The 26,205-nt window shown below is 37.9% G+C and overlaps 1 protein-coding gene across 1 annotated transcript in view; it reads right to left on the minus strand.

Annotated features, from left to right (window-relative positions):
• Positions 1 to 752: 752 nt before the first annotated feature.
• Positions 753 to 26,205, minus strand: part of LOC105930455 (CCR4-NOT transcription complex subunit 2) — a 45,455-nt gene continuing 20,002 nt past the window's right edge. The window contains exons 2-16 of the mRNA XM_036148831.1: positions 18,590 to 18,674; positions 15,939 to 16,073; positions 14,691 to 14,757; positions 11,494 to 11,641; positions 9,498 to 9,716; positions 8,428 to 8,483; positions 8,222 to 8,347; positions 7,075 to 7,202; positions 6,863 to 6,980; positions 6,531 to 6,687; positions 5,226 to 5,287; positions 4,874 to 4,923; positions 4,633 to 4,733; positions 4,410 to 4,554; positions 753 to 1,590 (exon numbers count right to left, since the gene is read on the minus strand). Coding sequence (XP_036004724.1) covers positions 1,504 to 1,590; positions 4,410 to 4,554; positions 4,633 to 4,733; positions 4,874 to 4,923; positions 5,226 to 5,287; positions 6,531 to 6,687; positions 6,863 to 6,980; positions 7,075 to 7,202; positions 8,222 to 8,347; positions 8,428 to 8,483; positions 9,498 to 9,716; positions 11,494 to 11,641; positions 14,691 to 14,757; positions 15,939 to 16,073; positions 18,590 to 18,674 — 1,684 coding nt within the window. The 3' untranslated portion in view covers positions 753 to 1,503. The remainder of the gene's footprint in view (positions 1,591 to 4,409; positions 4,555 to 4,632; positions 4,734 to 4,873; positions 4,924 to 5,225; positions 5,288 to 6,530; positions 6,688 to 6,862; positions 6,981 to 7,074; positions 7,203 to 8,221; positions 8,348 to 8,427; positions 8,484 to 9,497; positions 9,717 to 11,493; positions 11,642 to 14,690; positions 14,758 to 15,938; positions 16,074 to 18,589; positions 18,675 to 26,205) is intronic.

The raw sequence follows: 26,205 nt of genomic DNA on the forward strand, positions 1-26,205 counted from the left end.
CACAAAACGGTTTTGATTCTGAGATGCTTACTATAAAACAGAACGCCTTAAGATACGTAAAATTACAGCAGTCCAGCTGAGCACGATTTATACACGCCTCCTCTTTGTTTGCTTCAATAACCGTTTTGAAATCGGATCTTTTCAAAGAACCACACGCTTTGACATAAACAAGCAGGTCGTTAAAACGCTGATGAAAACTAATTTCCACATAGACGTTTAACAATGCTAAAACTGGCCACTAGCTTTAGTTTCTGGGAGTCATCCGCTGAGGGTAAGATACTGAATGCTCACTACTTCTCCACAGAAATATCTGAAAATGAGTCAAAAGCCTCCTGATGCGTTTTACTATTTATTTCTTTATTTCTAGGAATTCCAAGTCAATATATATATATATATATATATATATATATATATATATATATATATATATATAAATAATGGCACTGATACGCCTGTAAATTAGTTGTGAGACTTTAGTTTTACATGTAACTATTAAATGTATTAAAAAAATATTTATGTTTTTCTCTTAGAAAAAGAAAATCAGTAATTACCTCATGATCAATTTTCTTATTTTTATTGAATGTTGCTTATTTTTTTTTAGCTTTACTTAATTAAATATTCCTTTAACAGTTTCTGTTCTAGTTTTTTTTTAGACCTGCTGTATAAAAAAAAACAAAAAAAAAAAAAAACGTATTTACAACAAAGAGCAGCTTTAAAATATCCACATCTGTATGAAGACATTTTTTTTCCCCAATTTGACGATTTTTAAAACACCTTTAGGTTGTCACTTGTGATTTGTTGACAATAAAAAATGAATCTTAAGACCAGGTTTCTCCTACAGGATGTAAATGACTTGTGTTTGCCAAAGAACGCGCTTCAGGAAACACAAACTGGACCCGTTCCAGTTCAAGTGGCGTTTCTGAGGTCACTACATAACATCAAGAAAACAGAAAAAATATATATTTTTTCTCTTTTATTATGAAATAGTGCTACAATGTACATTGCATTCTGTCCCCTGATTGCCCACTGGGTGGTGATGTGTGTCCTGATCTGTAATTCTGGTAAAAATGTAAAATATTCTCAGCTTCTCCTCCACAACAGAGTCCTGACGGGTGAGTAAACCCAGTTTTCTCTGTTAAAATCTGTTTCTTCATAAAAGCTTCGTTAGAAAACAACAGTCGGGTTTTTTTTTTGAGTGATTAAAAGGAGGAATCAGGCGACCAGATGGACAGCTATTAACAGCTCTCTGTTTGTTTCACTCATCAGACCAAAACAAGACATGGAGAAGAAGCGGGAATAAAATAAAAATAAAAAAAATGAGGTAAAAGGGGCAAACATAAAAGAGAAAACGTTAAAAATGATGAAGTCTGTCAGAGACGTGGGCACCGTCCTGAATCCTTACAGGCCAGATTCATTTGAGTGTGCAGAGGAGGGGAAACCTCGGGTGGGGACTGATGAGCCAGGAGGGCCAATGGCAGGCAGTCAGGAAGGAGGGAGAGCCAATCAGAAGGCCTGCTGGGCAGGATTGTAGTTGAAAGTTGAGGGAACGTGGGGCCGCTCTTCTAGTTTGTCATATTCAAGATGAAACTCCTGAAAACAAGGAAGCAGAGTGAGATTTACCCACCTTGCCCTGAGCCGGTTATTCTGTTAACGACAAGATAAAAACACTTCATGGTTCTGAAAAACTGAGACAGATAAACTCTGGACCCTCTGGAACAGGAAGGCTCAACCCTCCATTAGGAGAACATGTGAAGTTTTCCTGGTGAAGTACTTTTGGGGTATTTCAGAGGTACTTATAGGGTATAAACTGTTTTTACAAGGGGACTTCCCCTGTAAAGGGTATTAACGAGGTAAATACAAAGTACTGTGCACAATACCTCGAAGTATTAACAAGGTACTTATGGGTTGTATACGGAGCACATGCTGGTACCTAAAAGGAACTTAGAGGTTATTTTAGGTTATTTCCCAAGTATTTACAAGGTACCCAGAGGTAATTAAAAGTATATTTACTTTTGGGGCCTTTAAAAGGAACTAAAATGATATTCATACAGACACTTTTGGATAGCCTGAAGTATGGGTGGGTGTTGCCAAAGAAGTTACGATTCGATTCAAATCACGATGCATCATGATTGCATCATATATTATAAATTATTGCGATGTATCGTGATGCATTGGGATATTTTCACTGAACACTGTTAGAAAAAAATGCAGCCATTACCAGTGGCTGACTGCCTGTGTATGATCTGGATAGTGTCTTCAATTGACACATAACTGAAAGAAACTGAATTCATACATAGCTGCATTTATTGAAACGACTTTTGGAGGTATTGCCATGGAAACAAATATTACTATTACTGGAGTGGACACACTGACAAAAAGTGCTTAGGATTTATAAAACTTAAAATAACAAATTAAGGATATTCAGTGCCGTTTACATGGCCTCAGTGGTCCTTTAAACCATCCATCCATCCATCCATTTTCTAAACCGCTTTATCCCTCATGGGGTCGCGGGGGGTGCTGGTGCCTATCTCCAACGTTCACTGGGCGAGAGGCAGGGTAGACCCTGGACAGGTCGCCAGTCTGTCGCAGGGCAACACAGAGAGACAAACAGGACAAACAACCATTTACACACACACTCACACCTAAGGACAATTTGGAGAAGCCAATTAACCTAACAGTCATGTTTTTGGACTGTGGGAGGAAGCCGGAGTACCCGGAGAGAACCCACGCATGCACAGGGAGAACATGCAAACTCCATGCAGAAAGACCCAGGGGTGTACTCGAACCCAGGACCTTCTTGCTGCAAGGCAACAGCGCTACCCACTGCGCCACTGTGCAGCTGTTTCAGCTTAAATGGTCCACAGTCCACTTGAATTAAACCAATGAAGTTGTATTCCACTTGTTTTTGGATGATGTTCGCCAACCATTCATGCAATTTTATTTATTCTTTTTTTTTTTTTTTACTTGCCGTCAAGAATCGATGCAGTAGATTGCGAAAATTAGAATTGCGATGCATCGTCATGACGATTATTTTGCACACCCCTAGCCTGAAGGTACTTATGGGTAGTAACACAGGAACTTAAAGGGTACATATGTGGTACTTTCACACTGCAAAAAGGGAACTAAAAGTAAGTAAAATGGTCAAGAAATTACAGTATTTGTCCTTGATTTGAGCTGTTAAATAAGATTATCTGCCCATTGAATGAGTATGTTTACCCCTAAAATAAAATAATTAAATACATTACACTTGAAATAAGATGATGGAGACGGTTGTTCCTATTTCAAGTCCAAAAACTTCATTCCACTGGAAAGTAATCTTATTTACCTGCTCAAATCGAGGACAAATACACTCATTTCAAGACAATTGTAGTTACTTTTAGTTCCCTTTTTGCAGTGCAGGTTTATCTAAGCGATGCATTTAGGGAACTAAGAGGGTAGCTATGGGCCTTTATGGGGCGCCTACAGAGAACTTATGGAGAACTATGAGGTAAACTTTGGGTTCCTATGAGTTGCTTACAGGCCATGAGGTACACATAGATTACTTAAACATTATAGGATACTTATAGGTTAACTTATGGAGCAAATAGTTAGGAGGTACCAACACGGTACTTATGGAGTACTTGGAAAGGACCCAACAAGGTACTTATATGTATATCTGAGGTAATTACAGAGTACCTAAGGGGTACTTAGCAGAGTAGCTACAGAGTACTAAGGGGACGTTTCTATTTCAACATTATTTAGGTCAGCTAGCAGAAAAAAAGGTTACTGCCAGAGTTAAATATTATTTCAATGTTATGTAAAGTGTTGCTATGAAGGGTAAAAAGACTTCATTTATGCAATATTTAGAGCAGGAGGCTGCAACCTTTACAGTCTAAAGAGCCATTTTCCCTACAGTCCACTTGAATTAAACCTGGCCTTTTGAAAAAAGACAAGTTATAATTTTTGATAAAGATCTACTGTAGGAAATATGTTGTCATCGTCAAAGAAACATCCTTTTATGTCTATTTTGAGGTCTATAAAAAGAGGATGGATAAGATGTTGATATTTGTGGATAATGATGAGAAAAAAAAAACATAGTTTCCAACATAATGAAAAAATACTGTTTTAAAATTAAATATTACTGGCACTTTTAGCGTCATTTTGTTGTGAAAATTAAAAGCAATTATTAAAAACAAAAGCTAAAACCTGCATTTATTATCATTATTACTTTTAAATACTATAATAAAAATCTAATTTGTAGCCAAAGTTATTAAGAGGTAGCAGAGCCCTGACCTAAATCAGTTGTTTTAAAAGGTTGTATTATAAAATAATAATCATAGAGTTCTCCAGATCTTAGATACTTGTTAGTGAAGGTAGCCTGGAGGCGCCCTGTGAAAACCACATATGTCCCACTCCACGTTTTAACTCACCTTGGCCACTTTCCTCCAGTTGAGACAATCAAAGAAGTAGTAGGTCCCCCTTTCGTAGGCGTTGGTCTTTAACGTGGGCTCCATTCCAGGGGCCCGCGTTATCCAAACCCGCTCCTCTTTATGATACCTCCAGTCCCGGTTAAAACTGAACACACACAGAGACGCGTAAAGACGGACGAACACGACGTGTGTTTTTCTTTTTTTTAAACGAGGCGAGCCTTACAGTTCTACTGCAGCCAGAAGTTGTAGCAGGTCTCCTCCGTTCATGTAGTAGAGATAAAACAGCAGGTCTTCACCGTACCGAGACAACTTGATGGCCGCTAACTGCAGAGAGAAAAAGAAAGTTACAGAACCACAGAAAACGGTCATAATGATGCGCATCATCAAGATAAAGGGCGGCGTATTTAATAGATATTTACTTGACAGTGACTTTTAAACAATAAATAGGTGTTCTTGCTTCGTACCTTGTCCCTTATATGGATGTTGGTTAGATACTCTGAGGGGACGTGAAAGTCTGCAGAGACGACACACAGAAAGTTGAGAAGGCTGCAGAACTGAGCGCACTTTTAATTTCACTCACAGCAATAAGAAAACTCTACAAAACGAGCAAAATACGGCTAAATATGACCGAGTAAAAAACACGGGTCAGAACTGCAATCATTCATCTCATTAAGATGCTGTTAGGGCAGAAAACGGGGAAATGTTGGCTTTAATAAAGTATTAATTTCTGTAGCTGCTCTCTTCACACTGATACAGTATTTAAATCCTTTAAATATTAACTGGAGCACATTTACAAAGATCACACGACAAACTCACCGATGTCCTGCGGCCGACACGGCGCCGACGCCCACGGAGATGCAAACTTAGGATAGAGGTTCCTGACAGGAAAAAGACACGAGATGAAACACTAACTCTTTATTTAGTTATCATATAAGTGTTTGGCAAAAACGTTCTCCAAATTTGCTAAATACTGCAGACAGCAACGAGTTTCTCTTTCTCTCGGTTCAGACGATCAAATATAATACCTTCCACTGCACTTTAATTTAAATAGCTTCTGTCCAAACTTTATTTATTCATTTTATAGTAATAGCCACCTGTACATCTATTCATAGTACATGTAAACTCTGTTATAATAATCATCTGTATATTATGCTATTGTACATGCCTGTAAAACTCTACTCGTAGTAATATCCACCTGTATATTATATTTGGTACATATCCAGCTGTAAATTTAGTTCACAATACTAGTTATCTATATTTTATACTCATAGGACAAATCTATCAGTAGAGTTTTGTTTATAATAGTATCCATCTCTATATTTATTCAGTAATAATCCATGTCCTGTACTTATGGAACAATTGTTTATCCTGCAGTTGCTGCTATTGCACTTCTGGTTAGACCTAAACTGCATTTCGTTGCCTTGTACCTGTACCTGTGGAATGACAATAAAGTTGAACCTAATCTAATTTAATAACCAGTAACAGGAAGCAAAGTGCGTCTCGGCTTCACCTGCACTGCAAAAAAGGAACTAAAAGTAAAAAATTTCTTGAAATTAGTTTATCTGCCCTTAGTTTGAGCTTGTAAATAAGTTTTTCTTCCAGTGGAATCAGTTAACTGACACCTAAAATAAGATAATTAGATAAACTGCAGTTGAAATAAGATGATAGAAATGAGTTGTTCCTATTTTATTCCATTGGCAGATCATTTAAACTTACCAACACAAATCAAAAAAATACACTCATTTCAAGAAAGTTTTCTTTACTTTTAGTTCCATTTTTGCAGTGTGCGGGTCACTCTGCGAATAGATCAACACCAAATGGAGCCTTTTAGTGAATTTTGACCAGAGTGTGCCCTGCTGTACATAAGAAACCGCCATAAAACCAGAGAGAAGCTGCAGAATTTTAAATGAACCGAACAAAGACCGCCTTTGGGTCTAGATCAGAACCTGGAAGGTGCTAATATGCATCGAGTTCTGGTGGTGATGTGACAAAATACTGAAAAGTTTAAAGCATGTAGATACATTTTCCAGGTGATGCATGTTTCCTTTCATGGACAGAGCTTAACGTTTGTGGGTCTGCGCGGCTCGGGTTTAGCTTCTCCTGTGTTTGTGCTCGTCTTACTCGGGTGAGTTGAGGTTCAGGCCGAGCGTGGTGAGGTCTGAGCCCAGGGCGAGGTGCACCATGCCGGGATCCGTCTCCGCCGCCCGGATGAACGTTAACAAGCCGATCATCCCGAACTGGTCCGTTACCATCCCCACGGGAATGTTGGTCACCCGGCCTGAGAGACAGAGTTAACGGGATCGGCCGTTTCAGCGTTTTCAGATCTCACCACAAACCCGACGTTTGGTAAGACAGAAGTAAGAATAAATCCCTTTGATTATAATAACAGCATCCTCAGCCCTCTTAATTACCCAGTTCCTCTCAAATCAGCCAGTCAGGAACTTTATTCTTACCATCAGGAAGCACCTGAATCCCTTTCTTCTGCTGGTTGTTGCTCGGAGCCGAGCTCTTATCGCCGGGGAACTTCGGACCGTCGGAGCTCGAGGACACCTTCCCCGACGAGTTCAGGTTCTGCTCGGAACAAGCAGAACAAAAACGGATGAAACATTTTTTTCTTTTAACCCCACCAAGGCGTCTGAAGGAGATAGAAAAGCAGATTCTAGACCGTTTTGTCGTCGTTGTTGCTGCTGGGGTCTTTTGTTTGGTAGTTTGGCCCGGGGAGAGCTGGGAAGTCTTCGTTATGGATCGAAAAGTCCTGCGACTGTTCGCTGGATGGCTTGGTTACCATGCCAACTGGGAATAAAAAAGTAACAAATTAAGCCATGACTATATATAAATATATATATATATATATATATATATATATATATATATATATATATATATATATATATATATATATATATATACATACATACATACATACATACACTGGAAAAATAGAATAAAAATAAGAAAATTCTTCTTGAAATTAAAGTATTTTTCCTTGATTTGAGCAGGTAAATAGGACTATTTGCCAATGGAATAAGATCTTTGCACTTAAAATAGGAACAATTCATCTCCATCATCTTATTTCAAGTGCAGAATGTCTAGTTATCTTATTTTAGGGGTAAAAATACTGATAATCTTATTTACCTGCTCAAATCAAGGGTAAATACATTTATTTTAGGAAAATTTGACTTATTTTCAGTTCTCTTTTTGCAGTGTATATATATATATATATATATATATATATATATATATATATATATATATATATATATATGCAATGCATGAATAGGATTCCAGCTATAAGTATTAGATGCATAAGAACATTTCTAACTCTGACAGCTGCCAAACATTGAATATAAGCTTTCCATTGAGCTGCTAGTTATTATAACATTACTGCATTTTAACTGTCTAAGCATAAAGCATCTAGTGACAAAAAGACATGAAAGTAAAAGATGCAAATTTAGGACATAACTGGATGTAATTTAAGACCTACACTGCAAAAAAAGGGATTAAAAGTAAGAATGTTTTTATAGAAATGTTCTTGATTTGAGCAGGTAAATATGATTATCTGTCAATGGAATTAGTATTTTAACCCCTAAAATAAGATATTTAGATGAACTGCACTTAAAAAAAAGATGATGGAGATAAGTTGTTTCTATATTAAGTGCGTGAATCTCATTCCATTGGCTAATCATTTAAACTTACCGGCTTAAATCAAGGACAAATAAACTTTTGGTTCCCTTTTTGCAGAGTATTATGAAGAACCTAGACATATTAAAGACATTTTATGACCTACAGGTAAGCCTGATGTATTTAGTTACCGTAGGGCGCCCGACCGGCCAGCGGGTTGAGCTGTGGGGTGGGATTCGAACTACCGTCCCTCCGGCTCCGGTCAGCCAACGCCGGGAAGTCCGACAGATCCAACCCCGTCACATTCTCACTGCCGTCTAGAAGAAGCGCGTCAAGAAATTCCCATTAAATAAGTTTTCTGTTAAATTCCTAATTTATTCCTGAAGCTGAGGAATACCTGTGCCGTTGAAGATGTTGCTGGTTAAGGAGTTGCTCATGTTGAAGCCTGGATTCCTGTTCAGTGATAAAGTCCATGTCAGTTTTATTTGTATAAAAAATAAACCTAATTCCACAAAGGATGAAATCAACCAGTAAATAGTAAAACAAATGGGGAAAAAACGACAAAGCGGGAGATTTGATCAGATCAAATCAACAGGAAAAGGTTTTAGATGTTTTGAGTGTTTGAGGCTTGAACATCATGAGCTTTGCTCCTTTTTCTCATCAAATGTACTTTTTTATAAACTTAATCAAACATCATGTGAAGGATTAAATCTTAAAAATTAATCCTATAATAAAGAAGAAAGTGGTAAAGTAAGACCAACACTGCTGTGTTTACTTGTTCCTGTTAAAGCACAGCCGCTGCGTATTTTTTATTTTTAAAACACAAAGTCTTATAAACACTGGAGTTCATCTGAAAACAGCACTCGAGTTTTCTCAATAGACGTCCAAATATGGTCAAAGTAAATAAACATTTATGTCATTACATGAATAAAATTATCAATATTTTAAAAAATGTAACTTTTAAAACACAAATGATTTATTTTGAACATAAAAAAGATTTATTACATAAAGAGTAACTATTTATTCTAATATTTCATGGTTTCTTTTCCGAAGAGTGTGAGTGGGCGGGGCTAAAGTGGTAAACCAATCAAATGTCATGGTCTATCTGATGCGTCACTATATTTCAAACAGCGCTGCAACAAATCATTATGCTGGATTTTAATCAATAAAAGCTTAACATTTAAATATTCATTTATGTATTTAAGTATTGGAACATTTACGTATTAATTAAATGTATTGATTTTGACTTTTTTTTTACAGCATAATTGCTACATTAAGTCTTTTTTTTGTCACCGGATATCCAGTAGTGGAATAAATGCTGAAATTAATTGTCAGTTATATTTTATGCGCAGATAAATCTGAAGAGCTTCTTTTCACCTTCTCTAAAACTTTATTTCAGACCATTTATTGCCTTTAAAGTCCTCCTTTCGGTTGACATCAGCATTGGGGTCCGTACACAACGAATACCTGTTAAACGAGAATGGCTGCCGCGCCTGCTGCTGCTTGGGCATGCCGATGATGCTGGGAGACGAGCGGCTGGGACTCCCCATGGTGCCGCTCCTTCCTCCGCCGCCCCCCCTCTCTCCTCCGCCGCCCCCTCCCAACCCGCCCGTCTGCCCCGTCGGACCGCCGACCTGCTGGCTGTGGTTCAGCACGCTCCGGCTGCTGATGGGCATGATGGACGCCCTGCAGGGAGAAAACACCGACAGGAAGGAAGAGAAGCTTAAAGGAGGGTTTGTATGTGTGGCGTTGAGACGCCGCATCAAAACAATTCATTCTCTAAATGTTCACTGCAAAAACTGAACTAAAAATAAGTACATTTTTCTTGAAATGAGTGTATTTATACTTTATTTGAGCAGGTGAATAAAATAATCTGCCAATGGAATACGATTTTTTACACTTAAAATAGGACGAACTCATCTCCATTGTCTTATTTCAAGTGCATTATATCTAATTATCTTATTTTAGGGTTCAAAATACTCATTTCATTGGCAGATAATCTTATTTACCTGCTCAAATCAAGGACAAAGGCACTAATTTCGAGAAAATATTACTTATTATTAGTTCTGTTTTTGCAGTGTTTAAACTTAAATAAACAAGCAGGTTCTGTGTTTCTAAGATTATTTTAGCATCTTTGTTCAGATTATACAGAGAAAAAACAAACAGGAGCTAACTAACATAATGTGTAATGATCTAATGAAGTGAAAACAAACCAAAATACTACGTTCATTAATTGCAATAGTACAACATTAAACCCTAAAGTCTCAGGAGTTGACAGAAAAATCTGTCAACATCCATATAAGGGACAAAGTTTGTTGGACGTCTCCACTGTTCCTTGTTCTGGATTTATGGACCGGGCGATAAGAACCTCCCGTACAGACCAGAATCCAGGTTATCCAGCAAGATTATTTGTTCTGCAGAGTTAAAATTCAGTCTCGGTGCCACTGAGACGTCCAGATGGAGCCACAGAACCAACAGCCTCCACTGGCAGAACAACTTCTGTGAGCACCGTGATTTATTTTATGCACATTGCTGCAGAAAACGGACCTGAGGCATTAAAGGTTCTCCAACCCTCGCCTTATTAGCAGCAAGGCATTTGCTTTGCTAAACTCCTCTAAACGAGTATTTCTCTCTTCACTCGCTGCATTGAGCCAAGATTAATGAAGGAGTGCAGCTGACTTTGATTTGGAGTGACAGGCGCTGCATGTTTGTGGTCTAAAACTTTACAAAAATAGTCACATTTGTGCCGTTATTAAATGGCTGAAAATCAGAAGGCACTTCCTTCACCTAATTACTAAAATAAGATATATCAGGGTTGTTATATCAAAAGATAATTACTGATTTTATCAGTGACCAACCCCAATGTGACTCTCAATGTATTCCCTTCCATTCCTTTCTATGACGTTATGTAATCAGTGTTTAAAAAAATATTATTTACTCTATAGGCAGAGATTTGTTGCCTAAATATAATTAGACAGCCTTCTCTATTAGTAAGATTAAGGTGTTATCCAGGCACTAAAACATTAATACACCCTCGCCCTGGAGAAGAGCTTGTTGTGTCTTAATCTAAGGAGACACTTTAAAGAGCCTTAGAGAAGTTAGATCTGAGCTATTCGTCTCACTACTTTTGTTATGAGACCAAAGTGTGCAGCGTCTGCAAAGCTTAAGGTCCGCTTCTGCTAAATTAAAACCATAAATTCACTGCAACAGTCGGGATTAGTTAAACCTTTTCCTTGTTTTACAAGGAAATATAACTAAAGATGAGCCTTTAAACTCGTCTCAAATCAAACAAAACAAATAAAAACAACAACGTCTGATGATAAAGATTAATAGTCTGCGTTTTTCCTCTTGTGTTCAGAATAACTGAATAAGAAATTCACAAATGCAGGCGGGGAGAAAAGAGAGGAGCTGCAAACAGCCGTCAGGGAATCTTCCTGGGTGTCTGCAGCGAGGGGCGGCCGACCTGTTGGGTGAGGGCGGCGTGTGCAGCGGTCCGGAGTTGGGAGTACTGGTGTGGCTGGAGAGCTGGCTGGCAGGCTGGTTCAGCGAGCTTCGACTGAGCTGAGGCGCCACGCTGCTGTTGAGGCCGCGTATGGGGAAGCCCAGAGCGCCTGCAGCCGCCAGGAGAGAGGAGAACGTCAGAAAAGGCGTCAGAAAAAGACAAGTTTTCACGTTCATCTGAGTAAAGCTTAGTCTGATCTAGGGCTGGACGATAATTCAATAACGCTAAACATCGATCGAAAGACGTATATCGACAATAGAGAAGAAAAAAAAAAGGGTCAATAAAAAGTGCAATAGAATAACATATTTCCTTCCTCCTCCTAGCCAATCACAAACGCAGACTCAGGAAGCCCCGCCCCCTTCAAAGAGGTCAGACATGTTCTTTTTTCCTTTTTAAAAACAATGTTTGTGTCTTTATCTAAAAATAGGTCGCAAAGCAACAGCATAAAATGGCCAAGGCTGCACTTAAAATATATGTTTTAAATGTGTTGATAATTATCAACATCGATCAATATTATTTATATTTTTATCGATATGCTTTTGTTATATATCGTCCAGCCCTGGTTGGAGCTTTAAGCCTGTTTCAATATCCGTCAACCCGTGTAGTGAAACAAGTGAATTCAATAACGCTAAACATCGATCAAAAGACAAATATCGACAATAGAGGAAAAAAAGTGTCAATAAAAAGTTCAATAGAATAACATATTTCCTTCCTTTTGCATCCTATCATGTAGGTTAATATTACAGTCATTACATCCTCCTGACCAATCACAAACGCAGACCCAGGAAGCCCCGCCCCCTTCAAAGACGTCAGAGAGCACGCGTTCTTTTTAAAAACAGTGTTTGTGTCTTTATCTAAAAATAGGTCGCTAAGCAACACCATAAAATGGCCAAGGCTGCACTTAAAATATATTTTTTACATTTGTTGATAATTATCAATATCGATCAATATTATTTATATTTTTAATCGATATGCTTTTGTTATATATCGTCCAGCCCTGGTTGGAGCTTGAAGCCTGTTTCAATATACGACAACCCGTGTAGTGAAAGAAGTGAAGAAACGGGGAAACGTAAAGATCCACTTTAAGGGCAAATAAAAAACATCATATGTACAAAGTGAAGTGAAAAAGTTTATTTTGTTTGTGCTTCTTTGTCACAATTAAATGTTTCAGTTCATTGAAATAATTTGAATTTTGGATAAAATAACCTGAGTAACAACAAAAAGTAGCATTCTAATGGGGATTTAAGTGGTTATGGGGGAAAACAAACAATCCAAACCAACCTGGTTCTGTGTGAAAAGTAATTGTCCCCTAACCCTGATAAATATTGGAGTCTCCATGAGCAGCAACGACTGACATCAAGAGTTTGAGCCTTTGACTCGGAAGTTTGTCCGGTTTCCTAGAGTGAACGTCGTGGTTCTGCACTGCAAAAACTTAACTAAAAATAAGTAAAATCTTCTTAAAATTAGTGTATCTGTCCTTGATTTGAGCAGGTAAATAAGATGATCTGCCAATGGAATAAGATTTGAGCACTTAAAATAGGAACAATTCTTCTCCATCACCTTATTTCAAGTGCAGGATGTCTAATTATCTTATTTTAGGGGTCAAAATACTCATTCCATTGGCAGATAATATCATTTACCTGCTCAAATCAAGGACAAAACCCCAAATTTTAAGAACATTTTACTTATTTTAAGGTCTGTTTTTGTAGTGTGGTCCTAATCCAGGATCTGAATTGGATTCAAGTCCAGATTTCTTTCACCCTTCAGAGGAGGCCTTGCTGCTTTGCTTTGGATCACTGTCCTGCTGCAGAACCAAAGCGTGATTGGCCTTAAAGTCCAGTTACTGACTGCTGGACATGTTCTGGTAGAGAGCAGAGTTGATGATTCCAGGTCTGCAGGAAGCAACGTAATCCCAGACCTTCACTCCACCACCATGTCTGTCACGATGATGTTCTGTTTCTGAAACACGCTCTTAGTTCTACGTCTCTTAGTTCTACGTCTCTTAGTTCTACGGCAGACGTAACGGGACACACACCTTCCAGAGAGGTCCACTGTTGTCCCATCAGTCCTCACAATATTTCCCCAAAGTTAATTTACTTGTAAATATGAGACAAATCTTTGTGCTCTTTTGGACCAGCAGAGGTTCTGGCCCTGAAACTCTCCCATGAAGGCCATTTTTGCCCTGCCTCTCTTTCTTATTATTGATTGGTTGGCGGTGCTTCTGTGACCTCCTGCTTGAATCGTCAATGAGCTCTTGGAGTAATTTTGGCTGAACTTCTGGGAAGGTTCTGATAGATGACAGTGACTTTGTTTTTTAAGATACGTTTTTTGAGATTTTTCAGCCAACAGGGAGGTTCTATTTAAAATATCTATTATATCTGCAGGTCAGGTAATAATCAGGCCTCGGTTTGGCTTGTCAAATTGATTTAACCACTTTAATTCACGATTAAACAAGGGGGAAATTGCTTTTTCCCAGAAGTAAAACCAGGTCGGTTTGGATAGTTTTGTTCGTCTTACGGAAAAAATCCTAATTTCTTCAAATGTGGAGTGAATTTGTGGCCGCTTTGCAACATGAAGAAGAAAGAGCACTTTCCCCGATGATCATCCACACGATAAATAAACATGGGTGAAGAAGTTAAGAAGCAAACAGGATAGATATCTAATCACCTCACAAAAACTCAAAGAAAACTTTTTGCACCACCACTATTAAACACGTGGAATCTTGTATTTAAGGAATGAAGCCCCTAAAGCTATGAGGTGATCACACTTTCTTCCACAGCCATGCTCCATAGCCCTGGCAGGGAGTCAGCAGCCAGACCATCAAGGTACCACCAGCTGTCTGTGAACCTCAAGTTTCCCAGAGAAGAAAATGTAAACGCAGGAACAGCAACTGCAATGTTTATCCAAATACTTCAAGAAATTTAAAGTTTTTGGCACAAGCTGTTGTTATACAGATGATAGAGATGAATATGACTGAGAGAAAGGTGAATAAAAGGGATGTAAGGCTGAGACAGGACCGGACCTGTCGCTCGGCCCACAGGTGGACAGACAACAGGTTTGAATTGGGTTTGCAGCTTTACTGGGTCAAACAGGTTAAATGGATTTAATTAGCGCTTGACGTGAACGGATGCTGAAACATCTTTGAGTGTTGACCTTACTCTGTGGGGCGTATAAACTGGCTCCCAGCTGTGACAGTTGACTCGATGAGGAGGAAGACGACAGCATCTGAACACACAGGGAGCACAAACATAAGATCAAAATCTTCCTCTGATCAAAGAGCTAAACGAGAAAGACAAAAAAACTGCAGCAGTTATTGTATATTTATACATAAAAATGGATCCATCTCATTCTGAACCAGCAGTAGCCTTTTTCCTGTCAGCCCACTCAGAACTCGTTTGAATCTTTTCTTGTAGCTTTGCTCCTTTTTCTCATCAAATGTTCTTTTTTTCCAAACTTCAAACAAGTTTGAGCTGAAATTGGAAACTTTTCTTCGGCTTTAAATGTGTTGACAGTTTGAAGTTCATTATAAACACATTTACCATCCAGAAGTAATTCAAATTTTTAACTAAACCAGATTATTTGATTAGGATTTTATTTGATAAACCACCACAACATTCAAACCCTACAAGCTGCTTCACACGGCAGGATTTTTAGTCTGATTTTTGCCACAATCTTCCCGCCAAAGATTATCGCCGTGTTTCTTAAAATAATCTTAACAGAATACTCTACCATGTGTGGTGTCCCACGGGGATATTTTAAAATCCTGCAGTGTGAACCAGCCTTTACTGAAGAAAAGAACACATGGTTTCCAAATAATCCCTGAAAAATGTGGAATGCACCCTATAAACTCTGACCAGCTCCCTGTCACTGCTGAAGAAAAGCATCAATGTCCCTGACGTCTTCATCATGCTGTTTATTCCTAAATGTTGTTTAAACTGAGATCAAATCGCACACCGGTCAGCTTCATTCACTAATTAAGTGGCTTTTCAAAGGAATTAGTTGCACTGGATTTTATTTAGGGGGATAAGAGTAAATTAAGTTAAATACCAAAGCAAGCCACGCTTTCAGGTGGATTTTCCTCATACTTCTTATTTATATACACTCCACTGTATTTTCTGGATATTTGAGGTGCTTGAATAATGGAAAGTTTTTTGTTGGAACCCGATTAAATCAGTGGTTAAGAAAACCTTTAAAAGTCTCTGAGCTAAAACTTTACAGAAACAGAGTTCTAATATGTGTAAAATGACCCAACATCACACTGAAAACCGATCTTTATCATGTTTCGCTAAACCGCAGTTAGGGATGTCTGCGTCTTTGTTTAAATGAACTTACAAAGAGATGGCATAATGCTAGCTGGATTTTATTTGTGGTTATGAAGCTTTGAGCTGCTGGAGTCAGAGACTTACGTCTTTGTCACCTCGGTGAGGAGCAAACATGGACGTGTGGCTGTAGTAGAGGCTGGAGTCGTCCGAAGCATACTCGCTCTCAATTCCTCCTTCCATAAACTTCTTCCTGGTAGCACCAAACATCCTGCCTGTCACCTGAGGAATCATAGCAGAGGGTCAGGGTGCAGGAAACTGGGATCAAAACGTCCTATAAGGAATTACACGTCTGACGCATGAAAGCTGAAATTAGATTTCTTCAAGGATCTTTTATTTCTAGCCCAACAGCTTTCCCAAACATCTGTAGTTTTCCTTTCCACAGATTCAGATCCACCCATCTGATCACAGCTTGTCAGCTTGTCAGATGACAGCTTGTCGTCAGCTTGTCGCAGATATCCATGGAGGTACCAGCACAGATCGGCTGGTGAATCAGGGATCACAGAGGGCTCAGCGATGCAAATTTAAAGCATTTCACCGGGTCACTTCTTTCCAATGCAATAAGGAAAATTAATTACTTCAAACTGAATAATAAATCATTGTCATTACTACCAGGTTCCACCACTGTTCTTAGTTGAAATACGATGGAAATATCTCTAAGTTGGCAAATAAGAAGCGATTAAACCTCTTGACGTCAGGCATGTTAGTGTCTTGGTTTTATTAAATTGCTTCAACTTTCCATCAGGTGTACCTGTACAACTGATCCTGGACACTCTGGAGCAGGTTATGGGTTTCCAGGTCGTGCGTATAAAGCAGCAGCAGTTCTTTAACAACATTATCCAACAGAGTCAACACTGACCATGAAAACATGGTTATATATGTACATGTACATATATAACCATGTTTTCATGGTTATATATGTACATGTACATATATTCATAGTACATGTAAACTCTGTTATAATAATCATCTGTATATTATGCTATCGCACATATCTGTAAAACTCCACCTGTAATATTCATGTATATTATATTCGGTACATATCCAGCTGTAAATTTAGTTCACAATACTAGTTATCTATATATTATACTCATAGGACAAATCTATCCGTAAAATTCTGTCTATGATAGTATACATATCTATATTTATTCAGTAATAACCCATGTCCTGTACTTATGGAACCACTGTTTATCCTGCACTTGTTGCTGTTGCACTTCTGGTTAGACCTAAACTGCATTTCGTTGCCTTGTACCTGTACCTGTGTAATGACAATAAAGTTGAATCTAATCCAATCTTATGAGACTTCATAACGATATCTGCCTGCTGGTGGTCACACAAGTTATATCAGCCTTTGTTGAAGTGTTTATTAGCATGGAGAGGCGGTGCCGGTGGTCTTAAAATGAACTTAAACACTTAATGTATGTCCTACCCAAGTGAACTAAATTGTCTTTCTTACTGTGAAAAAGCATTTGAAACAAGAAAACCTGCAGTTCTGACAAAATGTTACATGCATTTTGCTTCAATGATTTGGCTGAAATAATCATAATGTTTTATTTTTACACTTTTGTTTACTTTTTATATATTTAAAGCAAGGTTTCACCCTGCCTCTTCACTGTGGTAGAGCCATTTATCCAGCTTTGTAGGAACACAAGCAACATCTGGCTAGCTGAGACCTCTCAAAGAAAGCTCCTATGCTAAACATGCTTCGTAGTATTTAACCCTGATCAGTCGTATTTTAAATTGTCCACTTTTACCTGAATTAGTCAAGACATGTTTAATGCACAAATCTAAACGCGATGATCAGCCTAGTCTGCACAAACATTACACAAAGCACATCTCACAGCACATCCTTAGTTAGCTGTTTAGCTACAGAATAAACCATAAATCATAAAGCACATGAAATACTAATCCTGTTCCTGCGTCTATCTCGCTGATTTCCTTTTGTTTACCACAGCTGGATAAACATCATTCATTTACAGCAACAATAAGAAGGTTAAACGCGGGCTTGCTTAGAGTGAGATTTCATTATCCTTGCACGGTTGTTTGCAAAGTAAAGTAATTTTAATCTTATATTAGTAATGAAAGCGAGACGATCGGTTTGCTAGCCTGGATGTGTAGCAAGAAGCTAAAAGCTAGCCATGCAGGCTAACGCTAGCGCCAACATTAGCCAGTTTATAAACACATATGCACGGGTAAATAATTACGCGACTTGCCGTATAAGTTTGTTAGTTAGTTTAGTGTATAGAAAAGCTGTTTCACCGCACCACTGTATAAGTTATAAATGACAGTCAAAGCTCCAGCTAGCCAACTAAGAGCTAAAGGGAAATCCATAGAAAACGCTGGGTTATTAGCATGAGAGCTAGCGGCTAGCTAGCACATCCAGCCAAAACACAACCGTTAAAACGTCTTTTAGGCTATTATACCAACATATATGGTAGGTTTCACTGTGTTCCAAGATCCGGACTATACGAAAGGGATAAAATCGGTATAAAATAGTGTTTTTGTCCTGGTAAGTGTGGGACGGCCTGCTGCGCCTCCGTCGGCTAGTTCCCTCACAACAACAACAAAAACCAACCGACTGCTGGCTCTAAAGCTTCTCGTCACGCCGTTTCTCTTCGCTGCACAGTTCATACAATCCAAAACACACATCCAATGTATGTTTACACAGAGTCTACTCCACTAACCATTTGAAAGAATAATGTAATCTATAAAAAAAAAAACAGAAAAAAGGAGCTCACCGCATCAATCTGTCCTCCCACAACAAGATGGCCGACAGGATGCTGAGATGCTGACCTCTGAGGGCCATCATTCTGCTGTAGTTTACTGAAAATTTCAAAGATGTCAACAACTTTATTGTAGTTTACTGATCCAAAGTGTAGATTACTAAAATCATTATTAAAATTATGTAGATTGTTCAATGCTAACTTAAATTTACTTTAGTCTCCAGAACTTCAACAGAGTTTGTTGTAATGAACATTTTTACAGTGCAGTAAAATTCACAGTAATTTACTTTTCTGTAGTTTACTTAAATATACTGTGGTTTAAATATGCCAAATGTAGTTTACTGAACTCTTCTATTTTTTTTTTAAATCAAATCAATTGTAGTTTAATAAGTTTACATTTACTGAACTTAACTGTAGTTTACAGGGCTGTACTGTAGTTTACACTAAAATTCCCTTCTTTAAATTAAAATTTGAGTTATTAGAACTCAATTGTGCTTTGATAAATTTACTTTGGTTTACTGAACTCTTTTGTAGTTTACTTAATTTGTACTATGATTTACACAAATTCACCACAGTTTACTGAACCATATTGTAGTTTACAGTTGAGTCTTGAATTGTTTGCTGTTTCCTGTTGTAGGTTTCTGAACTGCACTGTTGTATTTTTTAACTCTTGATTTTTCAAAAATCTATTGTCCTCCCACAACAATATGGTTTTCTACGTTTCTACGTTTTAAGTAGACAACTGAACTGTAGTTTGCTAAAGCTGCCATAATATATTAAATCCTTTGCTGAATTCTGTTAAGCTTTACTAAACAGCTTATGGATTTAAGTTTTTACTTGACCTAAGTGCAGTTTATTACAACAGATTTATTAATTATGGTTTCCTGAACTCTAGGGTCGTTGGTTGAACTTCAGTTGATGGTATTAGCTTGTAGCCTGCCAAACTAGCCACCATTCACAGAATTACTAAAACCCTATAGAATGTTTATTGGTTTTATTACACTTGTATAATAATTGTACAGTTATAAACCACTGTACAGTTATTGAAGCATGGAGGAACTATTGAACAGTAAAGAATGTGATTTGTAACCCAGAAGCTGTATTGCATCCCCTCTTGACAATTTAACTTGTACATGTTTAATGTGAGATTCCCAGCATATTTGTTTATCAATAATTACTCCGAGAAAATTTAATTCGCCCTTTCAATTTGATACCCTCCAAAATTAGCTTGCAACTGTGGTTTATTTATTCTGTACCCAAAAAGAATGACAAGTTTTTAATGATGATTTGTTTCTATGAATCCTTTCTACTAACATTTGCAAGCGGTCACCTGATCAAACAATGTTAGTATAATTTGCAAATCACACACACTTTAGTTAATCTGAGACCTTACACAAATCATTATTGTACAAAATAAACAATTTAGGACCCAATACTGACCCCTGGTGGACGACACAAGTAATTTCCAAACACGAAAAACAGTTATTATCCATCTTGACACAAAGATATTGCTTCAGCCAGTTAAATACGTTCATCCTGATGCCATAGCGCTCAAGTTTAAGAATTTAAATGCTGTGATGTATGTAATGTGTCAAATACTTTCTTCAAGTCTAGAAATATTCCAACTGTGTGCTGTTTTTGGTGATTTCCTCTTTTGACTTTGTAGAAGCATAAATTCATTTTAAGCTTATTCAGATGTGGGGGGTAATTTAAGTTCAAGTTTTTTATGGTGATTTCGGTTAAGATAAAAGTAATTATTCATAAGATAAAATATATGTACAAGATGTTAAAAGGTAAAATTCTCATGTGTAAGGATATGTAATATTAGCGACTATACTAAAGCTCTTTAGAAAATGTGCATATTTAATTGCTCATTACAGAGTTACAGTGTTTGAGAGTGGCTACCGCTTCAGTAAGAGTGAAGCCACACAGTTGTTTGACCGCATTCACATTTCTCCTAATCTTCTTTTATTACTTTAATTTCAATAGATATTTCATGCCTGCATCGATTAAATTTTTGAAGTAAACGGTTGAACCTAACCGAGAGGATCCTGTTTGGTTGTTTTTGCCATAAAGTGGACTAAAGAAGGGAAAAGGAGAGTGTCAAGCTTATGGCTTCATTACTTAGGAACCGTGGGAGACAAACACTTGATGTGGTGCAGTGTGCATGTGTTACAGAGGCGGGTGCGTGTACAGAAGTGTATGTGTGAAAAGGTGCGCGCTCACCTGTGACAGGGTTCCTGCGGATCCTTAAAAAGTCTTAAAAGGCATTGAATTCAGTAATGTAAACTTAGGCCTTAAATGGCATTAAAATGTTTTAAATCATTCTTTCTTAGGTCTTAAAATTGTTACCAGGTCATAAATAGGATTTTATTTTTGTAATCCTTACCAAACAGTAAAATAATTGACACAATTATATATTTTTAAATTTACCGAACGGCTCAATGTAACCATTATTGGTTCCGTCCCGATAGCGGAACCAATAAAAACTGCTGCGGCCGGACCATAGCTGTGAAAAAGAGTTGGCACTGATTTATAGTTTATTTTAGTAGGGAATAAAACAAAGTTTGTGAATTCAGTTCAGTAGTTGTTAAAAAATATCTGTAATTTGTGTGTTGTTTAGCTTTCTTCCTATATGGAATGTTTTTCAAAATCTTTTACATGTCTACTGAGCCAGAAAGTAATGGTTTATGTTAAAATAAACATTTGGGTAAAGTTGTCGCAACCAGGTTTATCTTGTTTATCGTGAAGTTGGTCTTAACTTTTTATTTCAAGTCGCATTAAAAAGTCTTGAATTTAACTTGCCTTATGCTGTAGGAACCCTGTGTGAGTCAGATGAAAGTTAGGTCACAGGTAGCCATACTTTTTGTTGACCGTAGTTATATCCATCCATCGTCAAAACTCAATTGATCCCAGTTTTACCTGTTTGGTTTCATCCCTTCATTATCCATCCTTTTATGCTTTGATAGCTGTGTGTTTGTAATAACTTCACTGAAATGCAGTTCTGCATATCCACGTATCTGTTACCATATGTAACAGATACGTGGATATGCCTCCACATGTCACAACAAATCACTGGACCCGACCTGAATACTCTCAGCAGTGGCTAAAGGCTTGGAAAGGAAGCCGCAACAAGAAACCGTCAGTGTCTATTATAGAAAGTGCTGTTGATCGATTAGCTCTGAATCCATCCTGACTTTCTGTGATAATTTTGTATCTATCAATGAATTTATCCAGCTGGGTACTAAAGAGATTTTTCCAGATGGAGAACTGGGGTAGTAGTGAGAATAAAGAGGTGTTTATTCCCAGTTTTATACAGAGGCATGACTTTTGCCAGTTTCATTTTGTTTGGAAATGTTCTGGCTTGAAACAATACCATGTTGTTATTTCCTGTCTTTTACTACACGGATAATGAACACCACTGAAGATTACAACATTCTGCTGTTTACATTTATCATCATTTACTGAAATTTTGTGGCTGTTTACGTAACTCTGCTGTAGGTCACAAAACTACAATAGAACACAGGTGTTATAGTTTTCTGAATTCTAAAGTAGATTACAATTTACTGTTTAAAACATTTATTTACCTAATAGACAAATTCCCTTGCTGATAAGAGGAAGTGGACTACCAAAATAAAAGCTGAATTTTCTTGCCATTCCCTTCTGCTGCCTGTTGAGACTGAATCACTTCAGTTGTCACTCATAACTCCAATAATAATCGATCCTTTTCCTCTCCATTTTTCCATCATTGTATATGAAAAAGGACGAGTTGCTTTTGCTTTAACGGCAAAAAAGAGGATTACTCATTGCTCTACAGTAAGGAGCTGTCCCCGATTTCCAGACTGGGGTCAGTTTTCTCTTAAACATTAGCTTTGCGCATCCATGGTACATTACAGTAAGAAAGAAGTAGGAGTGGCATTGCAGGAGAAAAATATATAAATAAAGAGAAAAGAAGCATAACCCTATAATATTTTTGACAAAACTATTACTTTCGCACACTCGTACTATAAATAGAATAAATATTTCAGAATTTTACTGTAGATGAGGCATACCAAGTCAATATTTATCATGTCTGTTTGGGAAGTGCTTTTGACTAATTTTCAGGAATTTATTTCTCGAAAAATGCTAAGAGGTGACAACAATCGCTGTTCATATTAGCCAAGCTAACTTTATTAATAAGCACTTTACAAACGCCACAGCTGACCAAGGTGCTGAACAAATATATAGAAGATACATATACACATGAAAGCAATTAGAGCAAAATACAATATAAATACAACAAAAACCACATAAAACAAACTAAAGATGTAACAAGAAACTTGAATAAAATGGATAACGTGAGCCCAGATTGTAGAGGACCAGTCCTGCCATAATTCAGAATACATACAAATATAAATAAATGACTCATTAAAAATACAGGGCCAAAAAGTAGCAATAATGTAAAATTGAGTGCCATATGGCAGGATTGGTCCTCCATAGCTCTGACCGTGCAGCTGCCAATGTAAAAACAGAGGGGGCGGTCTTTGGAACAGCGTCACCTATTGGCTGAGCTCAAGGCTGTAGGAAGGAGCTGCTGAGTGCCTAGTTGTGGTAGAAAGGAGCTAGCTGTAGCGGCTAACTTCTCTGGTGTTTTCTAGTGGATTGAAGTTTTGTTATCATTAATAGTTTATTTGATAGGGACAGAACAAGCAAAACAAAACATTGTTACAATCTGAAGTGCAACTGATTCAATGTTCATTGGTCATCTAGCTAATTTGCAGACCAGAGGTCCGTTCTTCGTACGTTGCTTAAAACATCCGAGATCAAATGAGACATCCAAGATGATTTCATCGTGCTAACCATTATCCGGCTAATTGGGTTCTTCTAACTCACCTGTTGTTTATGATTAGTATGGCTGGATTGAGTTATCTGAGATAAATGCGCATTCATGCATCGCTTTAAAAGGGGAAATGTATCGATAGCAGAAACATTGATCAGCAGCGCTGCTATTGGCTGTTCAGCATGGCCAAAGAACGCCCACAGTTTTTCTCCCAGCAGAACAAGAGCTTTTAATGGAAGGTTATGTCGAATTTGAGTCATTAATTAAAATGACAGAGGATTTACACAGCAGTCACAAAAAAGTTACTGGAATATTGCAAGCAATAGTGAATTAAAGAGTTTTAAACAACTTCAAGATAACCATAACCTGGAAAAATGTGACCTTAACCTTCAGCTAAGATACCATTACAATAAAAATATAAATTTTTTGGAGCAGGATGAGACAGGTATACTTAAAATCTTATTAGATTCCAGCAACGGAAGACCTCACAAAAAAAAGAGAAAACAATATCCAAACTACACTCATGTCTACAAACAGAGAAACAATGTAATACAACATATATTAAGTTTAAATGGGAAAAATAAGCTAAAATAACAATAACTGATGATGTTTGGTTAAATATTTGTAATTCTGTGATCCACACGTCAAGTTCTGACCTATGGAGGGAATTTTCCTGGAAATGTATGGTGGTTTTTTGTTACACCTGACATTAAAAATAAACATTGTAACGACAAAGAGAAGGCAAAATGTTGGAGGAACTGTGGAAATGTGTCTGCAGGACATTTTCGTGGAAAGTACCAAGATCGCATCCTACTGGTCATGAGTGATAAAAGATTCATTGGAACTTGACACCAACTGTGTAAGTAATGTAACAACTTTTTTTAAATTATTATTCAACTGCTCCTGTCAAACTAGTTGCTCTGTAATTTTTGTTGGAGGGGGGTCCAATTGTTTAATGTATGTATTTGTATTTCTAAAACTACTAAAATGACAAAAATAAAGTATTGCAATAGAGATGGACTATTTTTCACAATCATTAGCATAAATAAAAAAAAGTCAAATAACATGGCTGTGCACCTTTAAAACCTGGCTACAGCACTATGAACCATAACCCGCCTAAACAGTGTCCAACAGGACAGGTTGAGCAGTTTGTCTAATGTAAAGAAAGCAGAAGAGCACATTTGTTTCTTTTAAATTATTTAAGATAGTGGCTTTTAGCTCCAATGGTCACTTTTTTTGTTAATACAACCTTCATAAGCATTTATTGTAGCTGTAACAAATCTCTTGGAAAAGTCGATGATATTATATATAATAATAGTAATAACAATACAGTATTATTATTATTACTATAATTTTTTTTTTTTGCTGTAACAAATCTCTTGGAAAGGTCGATGATATATTACAATAAAAACATAAAACACAGCCGTTAAGAATCAGACAAACTCCCCAAACTTTTTAAAAGCTTTACTTGACTGACTCTGAATACACATTGCTGGCAAACTAAATCCCCTCACCCCGCTCTCCGTCAGCCGTTACATTTATTTGGCGCCTTGTTTGAAATTTTAAATCCAACCAATAGTTGAGCTGGACAAATGTTCCGCCCACCCCCGTTTGAGCCAATCAGAACATACTTTCAAGCCGCCAGTTCCTTTATAAAGCCGATCTCTTCCGTCGCTTACATTTTCTTCTTCAGCTCTGAAGTAGTGATTTAATCATGGCCAGAACCAAGCAGACCGCTCGTAAATCCACCGGAGGAAAGGCTCCCAGGAAGCAGCTGGCTACCAAGGCCGCCCGTAAGAGCGCCCCGGCTACCGGCGGCGTGAAGAAGCCTCACCGCTACAGGCCCGGTACCGTGGCTCTGAGAGAGATCCGCCGCTACCAGAAGTCCACGGAGCTGCTGATCCGCAAGCTGCCCTTCCAGCGTCTGGTGAGGGAGATCGCTCAGGACTTCAAGACGGACCTGCGCTTCCAGAGCTCTGCCGTGATGGCTCTGCAGGAGGCCAGCGAGGCCTACCTGGTGGGTCTGTTCGAGGACACCAACCTGTGCGCCATCCACGCCAAGAGGGTGACCATCATGCCCAAAGACATCCAGCTGGCCCGCCGCATCCGCGGAGAGAGGGCTTAGACTGATCCTGGATCAGCCCGCCAGCAACCCAACGGCTCTTTTAAGAGCCACACACATTTACTCTAAAGAGCAAACATTTCTATAGTGGCAGATATTTAAGATGAAGCAAAAGGTGGTGGCAAGCATGGATTCTAATATATTAAATGGCTGAGTTAAATCTGCCAGGGTATTGAGCCAAGCTTGTTATGAATGGAAATAAATTCTTGTGCAGCTGCTTATCCAATTTTAATCTATATACAGGGGTGTAAAATTCATTTCTATATTTGGCCGATCCTGCGATTTAAATCGTGTAATAAATAAATATATTATTAATTATTATTTTTTTTAAAATGATAATTTCATCTTTACCAACATGAGCCAAGGAGTAAACATTACCATCTATAGCCACAAGGGGGCTCTCTAGGCCTGTTAACGCCAATGCCATTTTTTTGGCCCCGATACCACTGAGCTATATAATACACTGGAGTGCTGATTTTGCCGAAAAACTGAAGTCACTGGCCGCCATCTTGCTACTCCCTACTCTCACAGAATCACACAGGATTTGGTTGCAACAACAAGCAGTTTTCTGCCTGAGTGAAAACGTTTCACAGGTAATTCTACAGTCAGTGGATGTACTAACACTATCAACTACTAGGAAATTAGGTGTTGAAATATTTTACATGTTATTCATATTAAATATACATACAT

Source organism: Fundulus heteroclitus, chromosome 17 (genome assembly GCF_011125445.2).
Source record: "Fundulus heteroclitus isolate FHET01 chromosome 17, MU-UCD_Fhet_4.1, whole genome shotgun sequence".
Lineage (NCBI taxonomy): Eukaryota > Metazoa > Chordata > Actinopteri > Cyprinodontiformes > Fundulidae > Fundulus > Fundulus heteroclitus.